At 40.3% G+C, this 23,986-nt stretch overlaps 1 protein-coding gene across 3 annotated transcripts in view; it reads left to right on the top strand.

Moving 5' to 3' along the window:
- The first annotated feature begins 8,555 nt into the window (after positions 1–8,555).
- CDH7 (cadherin 7) overlaps positions 8,556–23,986 on the top strand; it is a 128,199-nt gene continuing 112,768 nt past the window's right edge. Inside the window, exons 1-2 of one of the 3 annotated variants that reach the window (XM_019729337.2) lie at positions 8,556–8,864; positions 21,009–21,415. In XM_019729337.2, the coding sequence (XP_019584896.1) occupies positions 21,206–21,415 (210 nt within the window). In that variant the 5' untranslated portion in view covers positions 8,556–8,864; positions 21,009–21,205. Of the gene's footprint in view, positions 8,865–9,815; positions 10,503–21,008; positions 21,416–23,986 lie in introns of those variants that run through there. The other 2 variants (XM_074339865.1, XM_074339864.1) reach the window with 2 other exon arrangements.

Genomic DNA, 23,986 nt, shown 5'->3' with positions numbered 1-23,986 from the left:
AATATGAAAGTACGACATTGTATTCATACCTCCCATGACTCCATTAATGACGATCAAGTTTTCCTACTTTAAAACCAAAAGTAAAAATAATAAAACAAATTCAGCATAAAAAGTAGAATTTAGGAATGTAAAGATCGTGCATTATAAATATGGAAGAATATGGTGAACACAATTGAAATAGTGGTATTATTCCAAGAAAGGGAAAGTGGGTGTTAATCACCATCTAGAACATCCCATCAGGACAGGGGCAGCTGACATTACTAGAGAGCTTCATAACCAGTGTCATGAAATGGGATGATTCATGTTTCGATTTACTTGCTTCTAACAGATTTATCTAAATGCTAAGATGCCATTTAAATCCATAGGTGTGCCAAGCCTGGAAAATCATGATAGCATAAATAAAATGGGAAATTAAAAAAATCAAGTCACTTGCAGACTCACATATGATAGAGTAGATGTGTCCCCGTAGGTGATACTAAGATGCCCCATGTAATGTGGTAATGTAGATGGGCCAGTACTGAGCTTTCCAATCACTTCCATACCCGTTACTTCCACACACAAGAAAGTAAGATCTAATTGTGCCTAATGATTAAATGAAAACAAAACAAAAAAAAGAACTTTAGAATTTTAATCTGCCTACTTGTATAGCTCATGCTAAGAACTGCGTATTTGGTTTCCCCCTGGATTCATATGTTGAGGTCCCAATCTCCAATGTTATGGTGTTTGGAGGTGGGGCCTTTGAGACATAATTGGATTTGGATGAGGTCTGGAGGGTGATGGGATTGGTGCCCACATAAGGGGCTGGAGACAGACTTCTCACTTGGCCATGTGAGGACACTGCAAGAAAGCTACTGTCTACAAGCCAGGAAGACAGTTCTTACTGGAACCCTGCCATGCTGACACCCTGATTTCAGACTTGTGGTCCCCAGACCTGAGAACTTAATGTCTGTTGTTTGAAGCCCGCAGTCTACAGTATTGTGTTACAGCACTGAGAGCAGACTAAGACACTTTCCCTTCCATACTAGGAATTCTAAATGTATATACCTACCAAGATCCGACAGTTAAATTAAGGAGAAAGCTGTTAAATTAAGGAGTAAACTGGAGTGTACATGCCTCCTCTCAAGGGATTAGAGAATCCTCAAGTTCAGTCAGACTTTATAATATGAAAATGCAGCCTCAGTGTGGTCAGATTTTCAGTGTGTTAGAAGTCAGAAATAGAGATTTGTATGTATACTTTCCCAGTAACAAATTCTGGAAGACAAAAGAAAAATGAAAAGTAGGGAAAAAAAACTATGTGGGCCAAACATGTTTGCAGGTTGTGTGTAATCACAGGAGCCCTGAACTGTACACCTTGGTTCAATAAATGAAACAACTAAAACATTTGTTTTTTTCCTTTTTGTATTCACTCAAACATGAGACATAAACTGGGCAAACCTGCTAGGTCAGTAAAGGAGCCATTTTTCAGAAATTCAGAAAGATATGTTTTGCCTTAATTTGTAGAGGAATATGTAAATGTTTAAAGAGTACCTAATAATTTGCTAACAATGATAGAACTATTTTTATTCATAACTACATTTTAAATAAACATTTAGTTTTTTAAATTATTTAATTTGGGGGTGGTATTTCATACTGATATTTCATATGGTAAAGGAAGCAAACCATCAATCAATATGGATTCTAATACCAAACGGCATTCTTGCTATGAGCTTTTCATTTGACTGTACAGCCTCCAAATTATAGGCATGTTACCCCAAAGCAACCAACTTATTCAATTCATGTTCTCCTAATGAGAATTATAATTTACTTTGGTATTTAAATAAAATTTTAAGGTGTGATGGAGAGCCATGTCTACAGAATTATTTATGAAAATATTTTTCATTTTTATAATTATGAATTCATTACTGTCCAAGCTATACAAAATATCAAATTAAAAACGAGAAGGGCTACAACCAATTTTTTTCTCCATCGCCTAGAAAAACTATGAAATGTAAACAAAAAAGTACTTCTTGGGATTTGAAATGCAAAATATCAAATAATTACAATGTCTGAATACCTAGCATTTCTGGGAACCCCGCATTGGATATTGAAACATGGACCAACCAGCATGCTTTCATTCCTGGGTTTTGATTCTTATTCCCAAACCTGTGTCATAAGAATATGAACCAATCCCTTTATTTTTCTGAATTTCAGTTTCATCATTGATAAAACAAGGGAATATGCATAAGCGTCTTCAAAGCTGTCTAATGTAGGTCATTTCACACATAAAGTATTGAGCCCAATTGTCCTCATGACTGGTGGTAATTTATTTGTTTACTGAGGCTCATTAACCCTTTTAGACCATTATTTGGAAGGAAATCTTTAAGTTACTTACTATATTTTTTTCTCAGCATTAGATGTAAAAAGCCCTAACTAAATAAACATGGCATAATGAGCATTCATTTTCACCACAACTTATTCTCAAAATAGACAAATGCATTAGGAAATACTGTGCTTTATTTTGTTCATGAGGTCTCATTTGTTTATGTTGGTGCTAATGTATTAGTCTCAAACGTTATTTTTTAAATCTTTTGTAGTGAGGGCCCTCCCTTCATTTGGAGTCTAGAGTGACCATTTTGTTAGATTTAGAAGGAGAGATGCAGGTTGTTGTTGTTTTTTATAATCATTCAGACCTAAAAGTGGAAAGTGGAAGCACTTACAGTTGGAAAAATAATGAGTGTGTCAGAGTTCACCTTTGTGCCTGAAGTAGTTCAAGTTCATAAAAAGACTACTGTTCTCCTTAACCATAAGTATCTTCTGGAGTGGCTGCTCTCAGTATTTTATTAAGCCTGCTTACCTTCCTAAAAATTCACCTTTGAAGAAACTGGCTCATTTCATGTAATCTTTCTTCGTAAAGTATATCGTATCCTCTCATATTGTTCCCTCCTGGATTTTCCTTCTGAATCTGAGTTTAGCCTGAAAGTCATGGACTCTAGAGAGCTGTGCTCTTGGCTCCACACCGCTGCCGGAAGCAGGGTCATTCCTACATGCACATTTTATGTGTGTTACAAGGGCACTAAACAGAACTGCGTGGCACCAGCCATAAAACCTGCAGAACCCAGAGCAATCTCGTTCTGCATCTGCACGCAGGGGACACTCAGGTCACTGCCGCTGAGAAGAGTGCAATGGGCACAGGGGAGAGAGTGTCCCAAAGATACGTGGGACAAGTGAATGCATGCTTAGGGAGCCCCCAAACTGTCTAGGGGGAAGAGAGGATTATGCGTAAGAATTTAATTTTATCTGGGGGGAAAAATCCCCTATTAAATCCATTTGTTCCTTGGAGATTGTTTAAAGTGTTCTGAATACTGTCCTGATAGTCTTCCGTCTCTTACTGTCTATATATACAGTTCATGTCCCAGACCCAAGTGAAATGTCATATTGGTTTATGGTGTTTAAACCATAAACTACTGTTATCTTTCTCCTTCAAATGCCATACCTCACTGCTCGCTGTTCTCTTTCTGAGTTTACCTTCCTCTCTCCCCTTTTTATAGTTGTGTATGTGCCTGGAATATTCCCTGGGGCCTTGGCCTTACGTCCCTTTGTAGCTCCTACAGCATGTGTGCACCATTAAGCCTGGGACACAGCACACACTCAATAAATATTTTTGAAATGAGTTTCTTGGGGAAATCCACTTTTTTTTAAAGATTCATGACTTATCGCAGAATGATAGAGCAATGTTTAGCAGAAATGTACATTATTGTTTTTCTGATGGGTTTAGAAGGCTTTTACAAAGCAACTGTAAATGGAAGAGACAGCACAGGTCTCTGTTATGTTATTTCTGACATTTTTGATTTGAGCTACTTTTTGGAATGTAATTGGTGTTCCAACTATTGTGCCCTCAGAGATACACTGGCACATCATAGTATCACCTCCTGTTTAAATAAGTCAACTTCCCCTTGCTTTGGCATTCAATACCCAAACCAGCTCACACATTTATCGATTTGAGTTTGCGCTTCAGAAGAAAGCATGTTGAGAAATTTGACCTGTAGCAGAAGAAAATTCTATTTCTGCTAAAAGATGATAACCGATGACCCATAAAATCTCAGATACTCTCATGCCCCAAGAAGGCCTGGCTCTCTGGAGGAGACCGGAACTGAGTCACGATGACATCCTTTGCTTAGGTGAGGGGAAAGATGGATTCCTCACCTTGGGTTTCCAACCCCACTATGTGTCATTTTGTGCCCATTTTCTTTCTGTGAGGGTGTTTTGTGGGTTGGTTGGTTTGTTTTTCAGGGAAGGAGTCAGCTATTTGCCGCCTCAGAGCCCACGTGGCATCCTGGGTAACACAAATTGAACGACTGGAAGAAATCCTCCCCAGGGTTTCCGTCCCTCATTCCAGACTGCTGATTGCTGATTGTCCTTGTGGTTAAGGATGGAGGCTCCTGAATGGCCTGGCGCCCTCTTCCTAGGCCAGAGGAACTTCAAAGAGAGAATTCCTTAGACCCACTTAGGCATCCTGGCATTTCCTAAATAATTCTGTGCTGTCTCAGCATTCTTTATTCTGTGAATGTCTGCAGGGCCCTTTAACTGAGAAGTATAATCTCCATGTAGGTATTCAGTTTTGGACAGACTGACTTTTTGCATAATGAAGCAGGAGCCTCTGAGAACATCTAGGCAGCAAAAGAGTTGTGTTATCTGAGACCTTGGAGTTTTCCAGTCTAGCATTCTGTGAGGGGCACCGTCACCAGTGAGATGTCTAGGGTGATTCCATGATGCAAATGTATGCATGTCTATCTTCTTTCAGTGTTTATTTATGCTCCCCTCTTAAAAACTGTAATCAAGAAGTCTTTAAATCTACTTATGTTTTCTGATTACATCCAAGAGACTCTCATACATTAGAGCCACAACTAGAATTCAGGCCAACACTTTTCACTTCTGGATTTCTGCAGGAATTTCCTAAATATCCTTCACTTCCAGTCCAAAGTTGCCGTAAAACACTGCCAGGCTGTTCCTTGTTCTCCTGTAATTATGGTAATTCCTCTTCAGAAAACTCCTGTGGTACCCATTATCCTCATGGTGCACTGCAGACATTTCCTCTTCCCTTCCAAGACTTCATCATGTGGCCTCTTATGTTCTCCCACAGGTGGCATGTTGTGCGTACCTCGTCACAATGCTTATTACTGCGTATGGAGATGTACCCACCTCCTTTTTGTCACAACAGATTAGAAGGTACCTGAGGATCATAACTGCATCTTATTCATCTCCGTGTTCCCATCCCCCTCGTCTAAGGATCACACGGCAGAGGTTCAGTGAACATTTACCAAGTTAGTGATTAGGAGGTGCGACAATTAAGTTCCCAAACTGTGGCAATGACGTCGCTAACCATTTTTGGTGTCACAGGGATTATTCATTATGGGTTTGTATCAACTGGACAATCAGGTAACCAAGTTTACTATTTGGAAGTGCTGAGAAGGCTGCATGAAAAGTTAGATGACCTGAACTTTTCGCCAACAATTCATGATTCTTGCATCACGACAATGCACCAACTAACATGTCACTGCCTGTGAAGGAGTTTTTAGCCAGGAGTTTTAGCCACACATAACTATTGGAACACCCTCCCTCCTCACTTGATCTGGCTCCCAATGACTTCTTTCTTTGCCTGAAGATAAAGGAAATATTGAAAGGAAGACATTTTGATGACATTCAGGACATCAAGGATAATATGATGACAGCTCTGATGGCCGTGCCAGAAAAAGAGCTCCAAAATTGCTTTGAAGGGTGGACTAGGTGCTGGTGTCAGTGCATAGTTTCCCAAGGGGAGTACTTTGAAGGTGACCATAGTGATATTCAGTAATGAGGTATGTAGCACTTTTTCTAGGATGAGTTCATGAACTTAATTGTCTGACCTTGTGTATACAACTAGAAATCTCTCTAAGTGTTTTTTTTTAAAGTTATATGATGGAGACACACCTAATTAAATAATTGGAAGAATATAGGCATCCTCAGGGAAATGCTAAGCATTGCATAATGAAAAGGTATATTTCTAGTATTTACAATTTTAGATTGGGAGAGACATTCACAAGAAACCGTAATGGGCCAACATTTTGAGAGCTTGCCTTAGGAGTATGTAAGTGCTTTTTACTTTCTACCACATCTATGTTTTCGTACCCATAGCTCCTCAGAATTTCTAGAACTTCTTAGTTCTCAGTGATTTAGCTCTCTTCTGCCCTTAGCTACCAAACCCTGAAGCCCCATCTTGGGTTTTAGAATAAAATCAGGATGGAATGCATATGAATATAACCAGCAATTTCATCAGAAACTTGTTACTTGCACCAAATCTGCTTCATCAGAAACTTCTTACTTGCACCTGTGACCTCTTTAGATAAGGATGTGTCCTTCAGTAGATAAAACATATAAACAACTTTCCACACTGACAGAAATCATGTCACAGTTCTACCTTTTCTGATTCATCCATATTCAAAATGTAGTTCTGGTACAGCAAATTTTATTGATTTAATCAAGAGTAAAAACAAATTGAAAGGACTATATATATATATATATATATATATATATATATATATATGTAGGGTAGATAAGGGGGCATCTATCAAATTTGCATACAGCATTATATGACACTGATGAAATAAAACTTTTGGCTGAGGGAGTCTAAATAAGATTGTTATATATAAGAATGGAAATATTAAGAGATAGATTTAAAAATTATATGGAAACACATGAAATTCCATAAGCACATGCTGTTATGACTTACATTTGTATTTCATGGAATCTTAAACATTTGGCAGCACCTTAGGATTTATGTAGTAATTTTTTATTTGTGTTTGTCAGTAAACTAGGTTTTTTAATTAACCAAAAGTTGTAGGAAATGGAGGGGAGAGAGGAGAAAGTATCTAATAAAACATGCCTTGTCCCTAGCCTTGACCAGAGCTTAAAACTATGGCGCTCTTTTTCATTTGTTGTTCCTCACGTTGGGCTGTCTCCTAGAAATAAAATGCAAACCCTTCCAGACCTAGAAGGCCCTGCCAGATTTGTCCCTTGCCCACCATTGCAACCTAATCCATTTTGATTCTCCTACTTCAGTGGTATTCTGTTTCTCAGATACACCCAAATCTTTCCTTCTGCAGACATTTGTTTATTCTACCCAGATCGTTTTTTCCTTTAGAGCTTCACAAATCAAACTCATTCTCATCTTAGCTTAAGTGTCATGTCCTTAGAGAGAGACCACCTGTGACCTCTTTAGATAAGGATGTGTCCTTCAGTTACTGTCTGATCATCCCTGGTTTTAACCTTTACTGCTACGTTGTGTCCTCTGTGTGTAGAGGAAACTAGACCTTCCTCTAGAATTAAGCTTGTTAATGTCAGATCAGAAGCAATATTCTGGTTAACTGAACACATTTGACCTCTTCTAGAATCTGTGTCAAGTTTATGATTTAAGAATTCTTTTTTTTTTTTTTTTTAAAGGAAGGCAGTTAGCATGGAAACATCTCATTCAAGATGGAGGCCCCAAAGTGATGAACTTTTATGCAGAGGCACAAAAAGAGGAAAAATTTGTGGAAAATTTGAGGAAAAGTATAACAAAAATAACTTTAAAAAAAGTGGTCTGTAATTTATTTATTTTTTCCTTATGTGATGTCCTTTCATTAAAACAAGCTGGTTTGATGAATATGGTACCGTACATGATTCCTGATCACAGCACCATCTCTTACAGGTGGAAGACCCAGGCCATCCGCAAGCAGGTGACAGATAGGTTGCTGTGCTCGGAGTTATGTCACGGCTGACTGGGATACAAATATTCACTCCCCGATTTAATGGATATTCACCACGGGCCACACTTGGTCTTCATCACACTGAATATCACTCTTTGCCTTTCTGAAGCCTTTAGTCCAGAACAATTGTAAAAACAGGTCCCATCCCAGAAGGAATTTCATCAGACAAAGCAAGACAAACGTGAAGTTATCGATGTATGATATTAGGGAAAAAAATGAGGATTTAACACACACACACACACACACACACACAGGAAAGGCCTCAATGATGAAGCCAAGGTTTAAATGTCTGGATACCTGAAGAATGATGGTGCCCCAGACAAAGAAGTGCATAGTGGGAAACCCAAGGTGATATCTAAGAAATAAGGAACTCTTTTTTAAACATGCTGAGTTTGGGTGATGATTGGCAGTTGAGTGGAAGTGGACCATGAAACGGCCATCCTAGCAGGTCTGGGGCTGGGGAGGTTTTGGTTTGGCCGGACAGTGAAGCACAGTGTTAAGTACACAGATTAGCCTAGTACCTGGAACTTAACAGCAGCTCAAAAAATGTTTGCTGTTAGAATTATTAGCATAGAATTCAGTTTTAAATACTAAATAGAGGAGGAGAAATGCACGCCAAATGGGTGGGAGGTGATGGATTGGGGGAAAAGCACGTGTGCTTGAGTGAACCCAGGTGCTGACCAACCAAGCCTATGCCTGCGTAACCATTATCCGAACATTGGCCGTTAAGGATGGATAAGAGAAGCAGGGCGAGTTCCTTCGGCAGACGGAGAAAAATGTTAACGAACACAATTGCCAATGATCTATTTACCTCCTTAACCTCTAGGACGGAACGCGCAGCCATCAGGTGAAATCAAGCACCAGAGCAGGGAGAGGAAAACAAAGCGTGCTCAACTCCACCCGCTGCGGCGCGTTCTAAATAAATGACCGGACCCCCTTCCCCACCTCCAGAGGGTCCTCTTTCCCACCTAGCGCGTAAATCATACACCGCGGAAGTTTTGCATTAGAGAGCCCAGCAGGGGAGGACATTTTCTGCAAGTAAAGAAAGTGGAACTAGGGCAGTCCGAGGAGATTGAAAGGGCAAAACTATCACGCAAGGAAACTGTAAGTTCTGTTTAGTTTTATGACTTTGCCTACATGCCTCGGGAGCTCAATTGATCACGGCTTTCAGGCCAGCTCGGGGAGGGGGAGGGGGAAGGGCGCTTTCAAAAATTCTCGAAACTCTCCTCTTGCTCCGCGCTTTCAGATGCAAATACCTCGCCCCGAGATGGATGGGCTGCGGCCCCTCCTACTTTCCCCGCTCCTCAGGCTTTTCCTGCGAAGGACTCCATCTGTACCGTTGTCAGGAGGGCGGTGGAGGAGGGGCGCGCGTGTGTGCGCGCGTGTGTGTGCGCGCGTGGCGGCGGAGCGGCTGCCTTTCCAACAGCCCTCACTGGGTCTCCGGGAAGTGTCCAAGTCTCAGTGATTCCCCGGGCCGGCCGCGCACGCCCCTGGCTGCGGGCGCCCGCCGCCGACCACCCTCACCTGATCCGCTCCCTCCCGCCCGGGCCGGGCCCCGGTGCCCACCCTCCTTCCAGCTCTCGCCTCTCGCCCTCTCTTCGGACGCGCGCTCCCGCGGCTTCGGACCTGGTGTCCGCGCCGCCCGGGGAGGCCGGCGGGGCCGCTCCGAGCGGGCGAGGCGGAGGGCCCGGGGCGCCGGCGGCCGGGGCTGGGCCCGGCGCCCGCGCCCTGCGCCCCGCGCCCCGCGGAGAGGGCTGTGATTGGAGCAGGCGCCCGCGTCCCGGCGGCCGCAGAGGGTGCCGAACCTGCGCCGCCCGTCCGCCCCGCGCGCCGCGCTGCGCGCACTGGGGTCCCGGAGCGCCAGCCGGCGCCCGGCCGCTGAGCGCGCGTCCTTTCGGATGCAAACGCCCGGGGGGCAGGTGCCCGACGCCGCGGGGAGGGCAGCGAGGCCCCAGGTGAGTGTCTCTGGCTGCTGGGGGCTGGGGACAGCGCCGCTGGGCAGACGCGCGCCCTCGGCGTGCGCATTTGGAAGCTGGACGCAGCAGTGAGCGGAAAGCGGGTGGGGGTTCCGCGTGGAGTTTCTCTGGCGTCCCCAAGTTACTGCTCTGTGGCCGTGGGACGTTGCTCTGCCAGGCAGGACGGGCGTGCGGACCGAGCGGTGGGCGCTCGGCCCGGAGAGCTGGTGCTGGCCGACACCAGGTGCAACGCGAGTTCGGGAGTTCAGGGAAAGCACAGACTCCAAAGCTCTCCAGTCGAAGCGGTAAACACGGTCCGGACCGCTGTCCTCAAAGGGGAGCACCAGTGGCCGCTACCTCGACCTGGGATATGTGGGGGCCAAACTCCGCACTGGCTGGGCCGCCAGGCTCTGCAGCGGTCTGAGACTGGAAGGGGGTGTGCGTCTGCGTGTGCCGGAGCCCTTTACCATCCGCTCTAGACTCCTTGTGCCTGCGGTGAAGGGAGGACGCATCTAAGGGTGCTTTGCTTTTTGCTGTAATTAGTATTCTGCTGCTGCCGTGAATCTGCAGGGGATCCTGCGTCCCTTCCGCCTGGCTGTTCCTTAGAGGTGCGCGGGGGAAAGGGCTGCTCTGAATGCGGGGTGGACTTCTTCGTGGTTGCACATGGCACACCGGCTGCTTGCTGGTATTCGACCTCTCAGCGTGGATCAATGAGGAAGGGCCCATTGTCTGTAGTGGCTGCACGGTTAAGATCGTTAACCTTACGGATTTCTTAGATGTTGTCCAGGTGAGTAAGGATTGACACTGAGTTCACCCAGCTGTGGGCAAATGGGGCCCTCTGAAGAAGGCGTCAAGGTGTCTCAGAGCTTTGGATCTGCAAGTAGAAGCATGAATATACTTACAACACCTTTTATTTTGCAAGAAGTATCTCCTCTTTCTTAGATCATTTATTAAGTGACAGATGTTGAAGTAGGACTCACCCTTCATAATCCCTGTCACCAGACAGGTGATCAGATCATTTTAAATGCAGAAGTACAGACACAGAACTTTGTGAGGGAAAAATAGAAAAATGTAACTGACGTGAGTGAATATATGGCTCCTGCTGAGTGACAAATATGTATTTTAAAAGTCAGATTAACATCACAAAAACGTGTATTTTAAAAGAGTTTAGGAGCTGTAAGCAGCAGCATTTTTTTCTTTTAAGGAAAGTTTTCATCCATGTACTGCCAGCAACATGTAAATAGCTTCAAGTGTGTCTTTATGAAGACAAGTTCGTAGGAGGGGGAAGAGCTAAGGAGGAAAGTAATTGCATTGGAAGCTTTCAGTAACTCACCAACCATTACTTCTTTCCCAAAGAACTAGTTAGATTTTAGATTTACCTAAGCTCTTTTCTTGTTACCTATGTAAAGGGGAAATACATTAAGAATCCCTTTCATTATTTGCAGGGCCACTTGGAACACAGTGAAATACAATGCAAAAGAATTGAGGCAAGTAGTCAAACTGGCAGCTTGGTGGAAATCTTACTTATAGGTTAGTGTTTCATATGGAGTGGAGTGGCAAAGGCAATTAGGTAGGATCCAACGTTAATAGTCTTATCTGGTCAAGCTAGCTGAAAGTCTGTGGAAAGAAAAATAAAGGGAACAATAATCAGTAGTGCAGACCAGCACCCTGCTAAAAGCTATTAAGATCTGCAGCTTTAATAAAAGGGCATTGTGCACTTGCCACGTGACATATTATTGTAATTAAGGGCTGCAATAGGTCATGAGAATTGTTAACCATCAGCTGACAGACTCACAACTCTTAAGTCTACTTTTAGTGATTTAATAGCACAGAGCTTTCTCCTTTCTTATAAAAGAGTCATTGTAAAGCATCTATATTACTGCAGTTTACCCTTGAATTGACTCTAGATTTTTAATGTCTATTGAAAGAGAGAGAGGGTGAGGAGCATCCTGCCAGCCACCGTTGAGCTTTCCTAGACGGAAACATCATCCCACTGTGTCTTCTCAGGCATGCTGTCCTTGCTGGGCTCCTTATCATTCAGCATTTTAGGTTTTTTGGAGGGCAAAGCTGATCTAAACTTCTCAGAATGTATCCTGACACGAGGCAGTGAATACGTCTTTGTGTGCAAATACTTTTTGTCAGATCTTTTAAGAATCTCTTCCAATGTACTGAACCCATGAATTGTTGAATGTTGTGACTCTTCATGCCCGAGTGAAGATGCCCGAGATTTCAGCCTTCCTCGATTTTGTAAGGGTTTGCATTTATTGCATTAGTCATTTGTATATCACATCATGGTTTTCTCACACACACCAATTTTTATTTTTTTTATTATTATTATTATTTTTTTTACTTGCTTGGAAGCTTCAAAAAGCCTTAGCTTAAGTTGGGAGTTTCGGAAACTTCGAAAATAACTCACACGTGTTAGTTGATGGCAAACTGACTGTGACAGAGAAGCTTTTCTCCTTGGCATGAAGGAATCAGTTGCTTTTACATGGGGTGCTAAAGGGGAGCTGAGGACAAGGAAAGAAGCCATGTGATCAGAGTCCTGTGTGTGACCATCAGCCTCTGACGAGCAGAGCAGAGCTTGCTGTAACAAGCAGTACTCTAGTGCCTCCTCTGGGAATTTGTGGGTTCTGCAGAAAGCTACCCTTGCCAACATATGCCCCTCGTCCTTCTGCAAGACTCCTCAGTGACAAAATGATCAGTGCAAATGAATATGCAGACATCTGTCCATACATTTATTTCAGATTATGCTTCAGACTTCCATTCTGGTAGAATTTCTTTTCAGCTCTTTTGCAAAGTGTTTATTGAAACATGATGCCTTTTATTAAAGTCACCTTAAGTCATACCTTGGTCGATATAAATGCAAGGGTAAATTCACAATTAAAATTTTTACAGCTAAAATAGCTTGTACAAGTATGAAGGAACACCTTTTAAATATAATTGTATCACTTTGTTATTAGGTAAATAGCTCAGAAGGACTGTGCTTTGCAACTTTGTTTTCTTTTTGACACTGGATGCTTCTAGTTAATTACAAACTATTGTTCCTCCTTTTATTTTTTTCCCTTCTTTTCACCCATGACAGAGGTTATTTGTGTGTAGTTGAAATTGACTGTTATCCACTTAGAGAAGTTTTCATTCCATGTCTGTTAACCAGATGCACACTACAAGCTATGTGATTCATTTCCAAGGCCCCTGCCTGAGTATTTAGGCCAGTTAACGGTAGGAGGTTGTGGTCTGTGGTTGTAATGTTATCTGACCCAGGCAGTTAATGGATTCGATCACAGTTTCTTTACGTGAGAAGTCACATATCACGGAGTGTCCCCAGCCTTACTCATTAAAATGTAAAAAAAATGTACCTTTTATGTACAAAAGAAGAGGGCTGTTTCAACAGTATTAAACTTACTGAAGTTAATGCTAAACTTTCAATGGTATACAGGTGAGACAAATTAAATGGTAGTATATTTCTGTAATAGAAGCTGAAGATGGCAATTTAAATCTAGAATTATTTTAATGGGTACATTAGGAACAGACCGTCATCTCAAAAGATGATAGGATTTGTAGCAACAACCAAGTAACCATACATGTATGTTCTTATATGCTAAGATAGTTTCTCGAGTTGGTTCCCTATTTCTAAAACATTGAATGGGCCATTGTTCACATTTCAGCAGAAACAGTTAAGTACAGTGTTACGATATAGTAGGAACATATTTTTTGATCACCAGGGTTGTTTAGAAGGGGGGAGGGCAACTTTAAAGTTGGATACTGCTCACTGCCCATTTTATTTGTTACATAAAGACATATAATCTTAAACAATAGATCCTTCACCCTCTTATTCTGCATTCCTGACCCTCCTGGATGAAAATTGTGATTATTTCTTATGTTGAAAATTCAAACTCATGGTCATACAATAATGTGAGGAAGATCAGCTCTTCTTGAATTTTGGAGAAGATGGTAAATTCCAAAGATAATGAATTGAAAAAAAAAAAAAAAAGAAAAAAGATCTTCCTTATGAGAGTGAGAAATATTTAACGGGCACTTTAAATTATCCGTTGCATCCAGTCACGCTCATCCCTGTTAGGAACTCGCTGTGTGACCTTGGGCATTTCACTCGGATGCTCTAGATTTCAGTTTTGTCCTTAACAAAGCAGGAGAGACTGCCTTAGGTTTTCCAACGTCTGTTCCAGTTCAAGTCTGCTATTCATCTGTGTTTCTACCACTTGAGGAATCTTCAGACAAGTGGAGCCGCAGGTTCGGGGACTTCTTTATGTTGGTTTCTCGAACACGAACCCTCAGGAGAACCAAGCGATTAGCGTCTTCAGTACTGAAGTGACCTTCTCTTTATCCCATGAATTTTGCCCTTAATAACTGAGCTTGTATGTTATGGTCGGAAATAGTGTGGACACACTATTAACATGCTCCTGGTCCTGGACTGTTTTCTCTCTGTTGGGGTACTATCTGCTCATTCACAAAGGGGAAGGCATTAGAATATATCTTTTTCCCTGCTTGTCTCCCAAATGTATTCAGTAGAACTACTTAAAAAACAGAGAAAAGTAACAATGAAGAAATAGTATCCTTGTTACAAAACAAACTACTCTGAGTTTGTGTACAGAGATAAATCACAGTGAGGGTCCCCTTTGGTGACAGGTGACAGCTGTCCTGGGGAAAGCAAGGGCAAATGAAGGTCTTTAAAAAAGACCTTGGATGAATCAGGAGGCAGTCTTGTCATTGACTTTAAATAATGCCATTTAATACCCAAGGAATATCCAGAAAAAGAACATGCTTCTTTCCCCAGACTATACAAAAGAACTAGTAAATGGAAGGTCCTTCTTAAAGCAATGGTGATATCGTCACAGTGCCCTCTAACTACTGCTGTGAAGTGGTATCATTTCCCCTTTTAAGCATGTATATTGTTCACCCTTCATAAGTATTCCTTAAAAAGATGTTGCTTGTCAGAATGTATTCAGCTTTTAGAAGTGACAGTTTCCTCCCAATAGGCCAAGAGTGAGACTTTTTTTTTTTCTTTTCATTTTATTGTTGTTACAAAACTTTGATTTCTTGTACAGTTATGTTTTATAGGTCAGCCAGCAAACATTATGGGGGATATCAGTTAGATTCTGGCATGTTTGCCAGTCATCTAGTATGGATTTTTCTTCTTTTTTTGTTGATTCTCATGGATTACTTTCTGTCAAGTACAAGGACCACCCTCAAGTGTCATCTTTTCCATTGTTTTCCTAGAAAAATGCAAATTGTTGAATTTATTTTGGTGCTATCACATTCTACCTAATTGGTAGAACTGTAGGTCTCTTTAAAAGGGAGGCACAACTATAAGACAGCACTACCAATAGATAATAAACTGTGTTAGTGTTGAAATACACACCAAGTAGCTTTTAAAACACTTGCAGAAGACCCACTTCGGATGGAAATACAGGACTCAAAAGCATGAGGATCTTGTTCATTTAGAGAAACTGTGATGAAATGAAATCTCGAACCCAGAAAAACCATCGGTTACTTATACTGGACTGCAAAAACACATTAAGTTTAAATTTAAGTACCACAAAACCCAAAGTAGTAATATATTTTATTTTAATATCATCGATAGCCGTATTTTATACTTCAACTTATTTCTAGAAGGCCTATAGCACTGTGCCTTTTAAAAGCAGTTTAGCATGTATGAATTATTTGTTAATTAGGCATGTGTTTACAACTACTCGTGATTGATACAAGTGGGAGGGGCTGAATAGCATCCATTTTATGCCACTCAGTATGTTCTTAGCTTGTTGCTTTCATTTAGATGGAATAGGCTCGAGAAGGTTTGCTTTTACTTGTGAACAGTTGTCGGTATGCTGATGCCCAAGAGGTTTTTGTTATGAAGGGATTTTTAGTCATTGGTTTTAGATCTGAACAAAACGGTTGAGTCAGAGTGTGATAGTTACTTGAACTCATTTTTAAAAGTGGTTTCCCCGAGTTTTCCAGTGGAGCAGAAAATCCCAGACAATTTTATAATAATTCGTTTGGTAAAATAATATCAGCTATTAAGAGTAAATGAATAATAAGCCATCTACTAGGAACTACTTTTTGCCACTTAGTTGAACAGGAATAATTCAAACAAAAGGGAGCATGATAAAGTGATTTCAGGTCGAATGAGTGATGCTGATTTCGTAAATATTGCTCGACTGAATTTCACCCCCGTCTTTTTCCTTTTTGCTGTAATCCGTTTAAAATTTCCTTTGCGAGGTTTTTATTCTCTTGGTTAAGGTGTGTCACGCTGATCACCGTTTTTATGTGTGTGGTGATTTTTCATGTATGTATAGTTTGAAAAAAAACAAATGTTATAAATGTTTAAGAAGACAAGCTTTCGGTTTACAACATCAGCCAAATACACATTTTCAATCTTAAATACTTTTTTAAATTTCAGGTTGTCAGTTCGGTAGCTACCACTAGTCTTTTAGACATCTGTGGTTCGCCCCTATTCAGTTCTTCTCGCCTCAGATATCACCTATTCCTGTTGTTTTCCTCCTCAAAGTTATAAGGAGTTATAAAGTTATCTGTAACTGTCCAGGAGTTGGCACAGGTATGCAGAAGTTACCTGAATACATGCCACACATCATCTCTCTGCACTGTCTTTTTTACTGAGCTAGTGATGGTGAACAGGTCAGCGACCCAGATCTCCAGAAGGTCGCTCTGCGACGCTTTCCCACGGAGGACAAGATGACACACGACACACTTGGGAGCAGAGGTCTTTGCTTGTTTCTGCTGTGACTTGCCCCTGGCGGATGCCTGCATGTAAAATTCAGATAGGAGAGGAAGCAGAAGAGAGGGAGAAGATAAACAACCTTGGCAGTCTAAGAAAGAAGGGTGCAGGGTTTTGCTCTGGGGCACAGATTCGTGAGGCAATATTTAATACATTGTGTTAAAAGTCAACGATTGTGATTGATTGTGGGCTCACGTTCATTTATGTCTAAAAATGTTATTGTGTACCTTTATACATGTTAACGTATGTGGGAAGAGAGGGAGTCTGTTTGGAGAGGGTATGCGATAGGAAATCTCAAGTTCAACTTTTGGTTACTTCTGTTTGATGACCGTAGATAACGGGAGGTTTTTCATTATGGTTCAGGGACCTTCATTTTTTTTCATGACATCCCAACACGGGACAAGCTGAGTTGGGTTGAACCACTGTACTGGGCTTTACCCTGAAAACCAGATTTGATTGAAAAGGAAGCAAGATTTGGGAGAAGACTCATAAAGAAAGGGGACAGCTGATCGGTGACCAGACAACTTTTCCCCTGTTATAATGGGTGTACATTCCTGAGTTAGTAACTACCAGACAAATTGGTGAACTCATTATGAAACAAACCCACTCAGAACACAATCATCCATACATAATTTCCCAGTTTTACAAGTGCGCTCTACAAAGGGTATTATGGAGGCATCTCTCTGCTTCATCAAAGAGCATTTCATTCTCCAGTAATGTACACATAGCCAGTTAAAGTATCCTGTGCGCTCTTATAGACCTTCAAGGAAGGTAAAGAACATTTGGCTCCAGAATCTGGCAAATACTTCAGATACCGTAGAGAAATATACATAATGGAATTGTTTTCAAAATGAGTGTGACTCATAAACATGGTAGAGGTACCAAGGAGTTTGTCTTCTGACTTAGTATATGGTTAATTTTCCATATTAAAAAATGAAGTTAATTATAATGAAAACAAACATTCCGTAAATATTTTCTGAAAGCCAGTTATGTGTCTGCTTCTGTTCTAGGTATTGTGATACAAAGGCAGGACAGACATCCCTGTTCTTCAAGGTTTATACTCAGATCAGCTGCTTTTAACACCCATGGTTTAAATACGAAAGTATAGCATTCCCAGGAATCTTTCCTTCATTAGTATCACCTCGATTACTGTAAATAACCCATGGCATGCTCTGTAACTCACTTATTTTACATGTTTTAGCTAGTTTGAGAAATCCATAATCTTGTGTTAAGGACACACAATCTTCAAGAGGCAAGAAGAGTAATTTAAACATCTTATGTTAAAATTTATGTTCAATTTTCTAACTATGCCAAATGCTTCTTTTACATTCCTATGGCTTTCTTAAATCTCTCTACCCTTGATCTTTTAAAATTTTTTTTTTCAGTTACAGTTGATATTCACTATTATTTTATGTCAGTTTCAGGTGTACAGCATTAGAGCTTAGACATTTGTATAATTTATATTGTGAATAAGAGTATGCACTTTCCATAGCTTAGAAAAAGCCCACAAAAGCAATTCTATATAATTGTCAAAAGCAGAAATGTAAGACCTGCGAAAAACAGACGATAGGATAATTTCGTTCAGCAACTCTTTTGCGAATGTGGAAAATTAATCCCAGAAGGATACAAGGTCCTCCAGAAATAGTGGCGGTTTTAGGACAGACGCCAGTGTTCCTGTCCCCCTCCACGTGTCTTGTCTCCCTTGTCAGTGAACATCCTGAGTGAGCTGAAATAAATTTCTCCAATTCTGATGCCAATCTTTGACTTACAAAAATTACAAGGGACATGCCTTTAGGAAAAAAGGCATTATGTTCTTTTTTAAAAAAGTACTTTGTGTGATTGTTTGTATCCATCTAGATTTTTTGGTTCATAATCCATATAGTTCTCTGGCACTGAGTAGAACTATCAAGAATGTTTCCATTCAGTGTAAGAGTTTCCTAAAACATTTTACTATAGATCACATTAAAATGACAACTAACGTCATTTCACAAACGAATGTTAACTAATATCAACTTAAAAGATATTATCAAGATAATAATCACTCCAACAGCTATTGTTTTAACGCTTCTACTTGTGGCAGCCCCTATCCTTAGCTTTTCATGATTTGCTTATTTAAGCCTATGAAGTAAATGCCATTATTCTCATTTTCGTTGTGTAAGGGAGAGGCTTGGGGCTTTATCTCTGCAACATACCTTCTTAGAACTGAAATAACTTGTGCAGGATTGCATAGCCCAGACATAACAGACTCAGAATTGAGTCTTTGTCTGACGCCGATGCCCAGTCTTGACTCGTGTTGAGTTAGAACTCCCCGAATTTTGAATTCTAAAAGTTCATCTGCCTGTTAGTTGTTAAGAAGCTAGATGCATTTTCACACTGAAACAATGTTATCAAATTCACTTAATCCACAAAGTAGCCTAAATAATATAATTTAGCGACATGACATTTTTAAAAATTGTGTGTCAGGGATCCAAGTATTTGTCTTTGTTTTTATGAGAAAATTCATTCTCTCCCGAGGAAGGAGAGAGTGAAACTAGAAATGATTTTGGCCTCGGGTTTCACCTGCCAGTCTCAGTTTTGTCACCAAAGCTATAACCCCACCCACCTGTCCCCAGGAACCTGGTTTGCCACCAGTAGGAAGGGAGCTACATGAGTGATCATACCTGTCACCATGGTGACAGCTGGTCCTACTACTGGCCACTCACCATGAGGACCCCGCTGTGATTCCTGGCTGGTCAGCGACAATCCCGTACACGAGTGCACCATTGTCTAAGCACCTACTTACCTTCTTTAACTCCAGGTAGCCTATCACTCCATTGGGTGGGTTAACTCAGACCTCCCTACAATGGACTTTCAATCTCATGGAGGGGCCTACAGTAGGATATCAATGGACATGACCCCAAATTACTTCTTGTTTATAATTCTAAGTCTAGAACAATTAGCCCCCTCCCGCCCCCCCAGGGTGATTTCTCAATGGACCAAATTCAGTTTTGCTCCTTAGATGCGAGATCCGGATTTTGAACAGAGTGTCCAATGCACAGACTGCAGTTAATATGCTCCAATAGTTTACCCATTTTGGTGCTTCTCAGAATACATCAAGTAGCGATACACCCAAGTATTCTGCAGTGTCCTCTGGAATTTCAAAACTTTATAGAAATATTTGTAATATGAATATGTTCATTTGAATAGAGCTTGAAGTCAGTGCAACCTGTTTCTTCTGGCTGTGTGGGCTATTTATTTTAACATATTAAATGTCACCTTTCCTCTACAATATATGGCATTTTCCGTAAGCAATTTGACTGTCAGAAATCATCTGAGTAACAGACATTCCTGTTATAGGAGGAGCAGGTAAAATGATGGAAAAGCTTCTAATACAGTGTATTGTCTGCTTTGATAGGGAGCTATCTTTTGGCTGCATGTTCTTAAAACTGTACTTTTCTCCTCTCCCTCAAAAAACAAACAACAACTATAAGACAAAAAAACAAACATTCATCCTTCACCTTAGTTATCCTAGTGTTGATTTATTTATAGGTAGTCAAATTAATTCATAAGCCACAGTGCATCATAGTAATTTAAGTGAGCAGTTTGTCATAAATTCTCATTCCTCTGTGTTTTGGGGTGTTTATAAGTTTGTTTTATAACTGATTTTATATCTCTTGCATTATCATAATTCTGTAACTAAAATAGACATTGGAAAAAAGGTTTTTTCCTGTGCTGCTGAAGCACCACGTGGGTGCACACCAACAGAGAACGGGGCTCACACATACAGTTGAGTTTCCTCACCCTCTGATGGCCAGTATGATCCAATTCCATAAATGTTTGCTGGGAAGGCCCCACTATGCATAAGCGTGCCGGGAAGTGTTCGGGAAATATCTATGGAGTTGAAAATAACTGCAGCATAATTGCATAACCCAACTTGCTACACAGCGTCCATGACAATACATGCGAAGGATGGAAATGCCTGAGCTTTTCATCTGATCACAATCGAATCAGAACACATCAAAACAGCTGGTGTTCTGTGACTCAGACTCAATCCACCAGTGTTGAAGCACCTCATACTTCTTTCTCTTTACAGTTTCACAGAAGTGATTTAAACCAGTGTTATGGCCTTCTTTTTTTTTTTTTTTTTTTTGGTTCAATCACTGTTTTGAGCTCCTTTGCTTTCATGTTCTAATACCAAGGAGTGAAACTGACTAATATAAAACAATGAAATAAATACAAATAAAAGCAAGCATTAAAATAATTTTTAACCAATGTTGCTCCATTTATGTTCAATAAACCATATGCTCAAATAGAATGTCCTAGAAGAAACACAGACTTTTAAGGTTCTATTATGGAATGAGAGTAATTCTCCATAAGCAGTATTTACGCATCTTCCATATATGGCAATGGTTATTGCACATTTCTATCTAAGTTATCATTTTTGTTTTAATAATTGTACAAATAACAGTATCTTGGGAAAATCAATCTGAAGTTAGCAAATGAAAGTTAAAAGTTATGTGTTTTGGTTTTTGACACTAGTTCTTCTCTTTGTTCTGATAGGAACCTCTTACACCATTCTTTGGCGAACGCTGTTCAGCAGTGGTGACCTCTTCCAATCGAATACTCTACAAATTATTATCTCTGGACTCCCAGCTGACACCCTGCCGGAGGCAAGAGCTGCTAAGCCAACTGGAACTGTGCCTCTTCTGTTGTCAAGGTTTTTTTCTTGCAGAGGAAAAAGAAAGAAAAAAAAAAAGATGAAGTTGGGCAAAGTGGAGTTCTGCCATTTTCTGCAGCTAATTGCTCTTTTCCTGTGTTTTTCTGGGATGAGTCAAGCAGAACTCTCAAGGTCAAGATCCAAACCCTATTTCCAATCGGGGAGGTCCCGGACCAAGCGCAGCTGGGTGTGGAACCAGTTCTTTGTGCTGGAGGAGTACATGGGCTCAGACCCCCTCTATGTAGGAAAGGTAGGGCATTTCGCCTTTCCAAGGTCACAAACGAGTATTGTGAATGTCTGTGGTTGGATGGAGAACTGCAAGTTTTTGCTTTGGGGTGGAAAACATGAAACTCTCACTCCTATAAATAGTTTCTGAAGTTTTTGGCATTGGTTAGCCACTCTGAAATTATAATACAAGTATTGTCCATAAAACTGAAGCATCACTTAAGGAGTGATGCTTTATTCCTAGAAATAGATAAGGGTGCTACAGATGCCTAGTTTATCATGATTGTGGCATGCCAGTAAGACTATCATTTCCAAAATTAGAGCAGGGATATTCACTAATCCATTAAGAGTAGTGGATTCTTATAGTCAGGTGACTTTTTAGTTTCTTTTGGGGGTGCTATGTAAATGGTGTCCATACTAATTTTATGCTTACCTATCCTTTCCTGATTGTTGCAGTTGAAAAACTGCAAAATGAAATTATTGAGCTTATTGCCTCTAAATTATGAGCAATTCAAACCTACTTTTCCCAGCAGTGGTTGCATTTTGATTGATTTTTTTTTTTTTTTTTTTAATTTGCTTTCTAAAAATTTCTTTTTGGTTAAAAATGAATGTAAACAGAAGTCAGTTAGAAGTGATATCATACCACTGGTGAGCAGTGTGTGTACATTGGTTTGGTGGCCAAATGATAGCCAAATTGAGCCTTTTTGTTTTTCAAAGCTTCTTTCTGTTTGAACATTTGGGCAGGATTTTTCATGTGAGCACCTTCTGAACTGAAGGGCACATCAGGATAATGTGGTTTCCCCCCGAGTATCCTCATATCATGGCTCCAGTCCCTTGTCTACTGTAGGTTTGATATTTTCATATTTGTAAAGATTTCCTGAATTTCTCAGTTTGGTGATGAGCACTGGCGAATGCTTTGTAAATAGAGTGCATTGGCAAGAAATCGATACATCTGCATTTTTACATTTTTGGCTTTGTCAGTTTTGTGTGTCTATTTCTGATAAAACTGTTGAATTTATCCATGAGTGACTTTTCAACTTTGAAATGATCAAGGAAGAATCTTTGCTATTTATTGGATGGGTTATGTTTACATTTGAACACACCTTAAGGGTGAAAAACTCTCTTTTTGTTGATGGGTGCCTGCATATCAAGGTAATGTTTATTATTTTAATTTAATGCCTGTATAATTTACAAATACTGACAGACATTCATTGCAAACAAAAGGATGTGTTAATAAGTTCATGGTTTCTAAGAATGTGGATTAGGATTTTTTTTTTAGTCCAGGGTCAACCTTTTTCTGCACTAAGAAAAGATATGTAAGTACACAAGTGTTTGCATATAAAGTTTTCATAGCCACTCTACTTTTATAAATAGTACTGTCATATGTACTGTTCATGTACGAAAGTTCTCATTTTCTTTTAAACAAAGTAAGAGCAGTAACCATTATGCAATGTTAGCGACTAAGAATCTAGATCTTAATTGTATTCATTTTTTAGTGAACATTTAACAAATTCATCAATCTTTTTTAAATGCACAGATCTATGATGTTGAACTAATTCAGAAAGAGTCAGGAGTTATTAGGTAAAATCTCGCTTTTGTGAGAAAGTAAAATTTTTTAAAGACAACTAAAATATTCACATTAATTTGGTTTTAAATGGAGTTGCCGGAGTGAAGTTGACATTTTGCAATAAATGTAATTTAAAACATTTGAAAATAGTCTTTTTTAAAATTTAACAGTCTTCCCATAATTCAGAATGTTTATATGCAACTAATCCCGATGAGTCCATTTAAAGTTATGAAAATGCCTGTCCCTAAGGTTACTTCAATTCCAAAAGCGTATGAAGCCACTGGAAAATGCTGTTATTTTTCTAACAGAGATTGTATGGGTCCTGATTAGGTAACAAGAAGAGTTTTGTGCTTACCTTTTAATTAATCGGGAGCAATCACGTGGCAGATTTTATATGACAGGAAACAAGTTTGTGTTTGTGTCTAGCATGATGTTTACTTGGAATTCAGTATAGATGCTCATGGTAGAATGTTTAGGATGGAAGAGGGTTAAAAAAATAATCTTAAATGACTAACATACAGAACAAAGGCAGTAAAATAACGTGAGATGGAGAGAGAATTTATAGACAAGAGAGACAAATGAAAGGCCTTGCTGGAGCGATTTGGATTTGCTCGGGGAAAGGTGGCAGAGAACCGGAGCACTTTGGATTGTCCGCATGAGATATCAAAATGAGTCTGTCAGGGTTGGTGGGCTGAATAAACAGAGGTACGAGAACACATTTGACCTTGGTACATTCATGTGGGTAGGTGGAATGGATATATTTTCATTTTTGCTAAGTCGAGGGAGGTAGTAACTATGACCAGGAGTTTTTATAAGATAGGGATGAAAAATTTGAGATGAAGATGTGAAAGGATGGATAGGCAGGTAATCAATCACGGGAAGAAAGAAGGAAGCTAATCGGTGCTTTTCACAGACATATTTAACCTGTACTAGTTAGATGGCCACACTTGTAGTCTTGCTGACAAAATCTGGCTACTTAGGTAATTTGGAAAATACAAATGATGACTTTGATGAACTTGATGGCTTAAT

This window comes from Rhinolophus sinicus, linkage group LG09 (assembly GCF_036562045.2).
Source record: "Rhinolophus sinicus isolate RSC01 linkage group LG09, ASM3656204v1, whole genome shotgun sequence".
In the NCBI taxonomy this organism is placed as follows: domain Eukaryota; kingdom Metazoa; phylum Chordata; class Mammalia; order Chiroptera; family Rhinolophidae; genus Rhinolophus; species Rhinolophus sinicus.
This window is presented reverse-complemented; position numbering and strand designations above follow the sequence as displayed.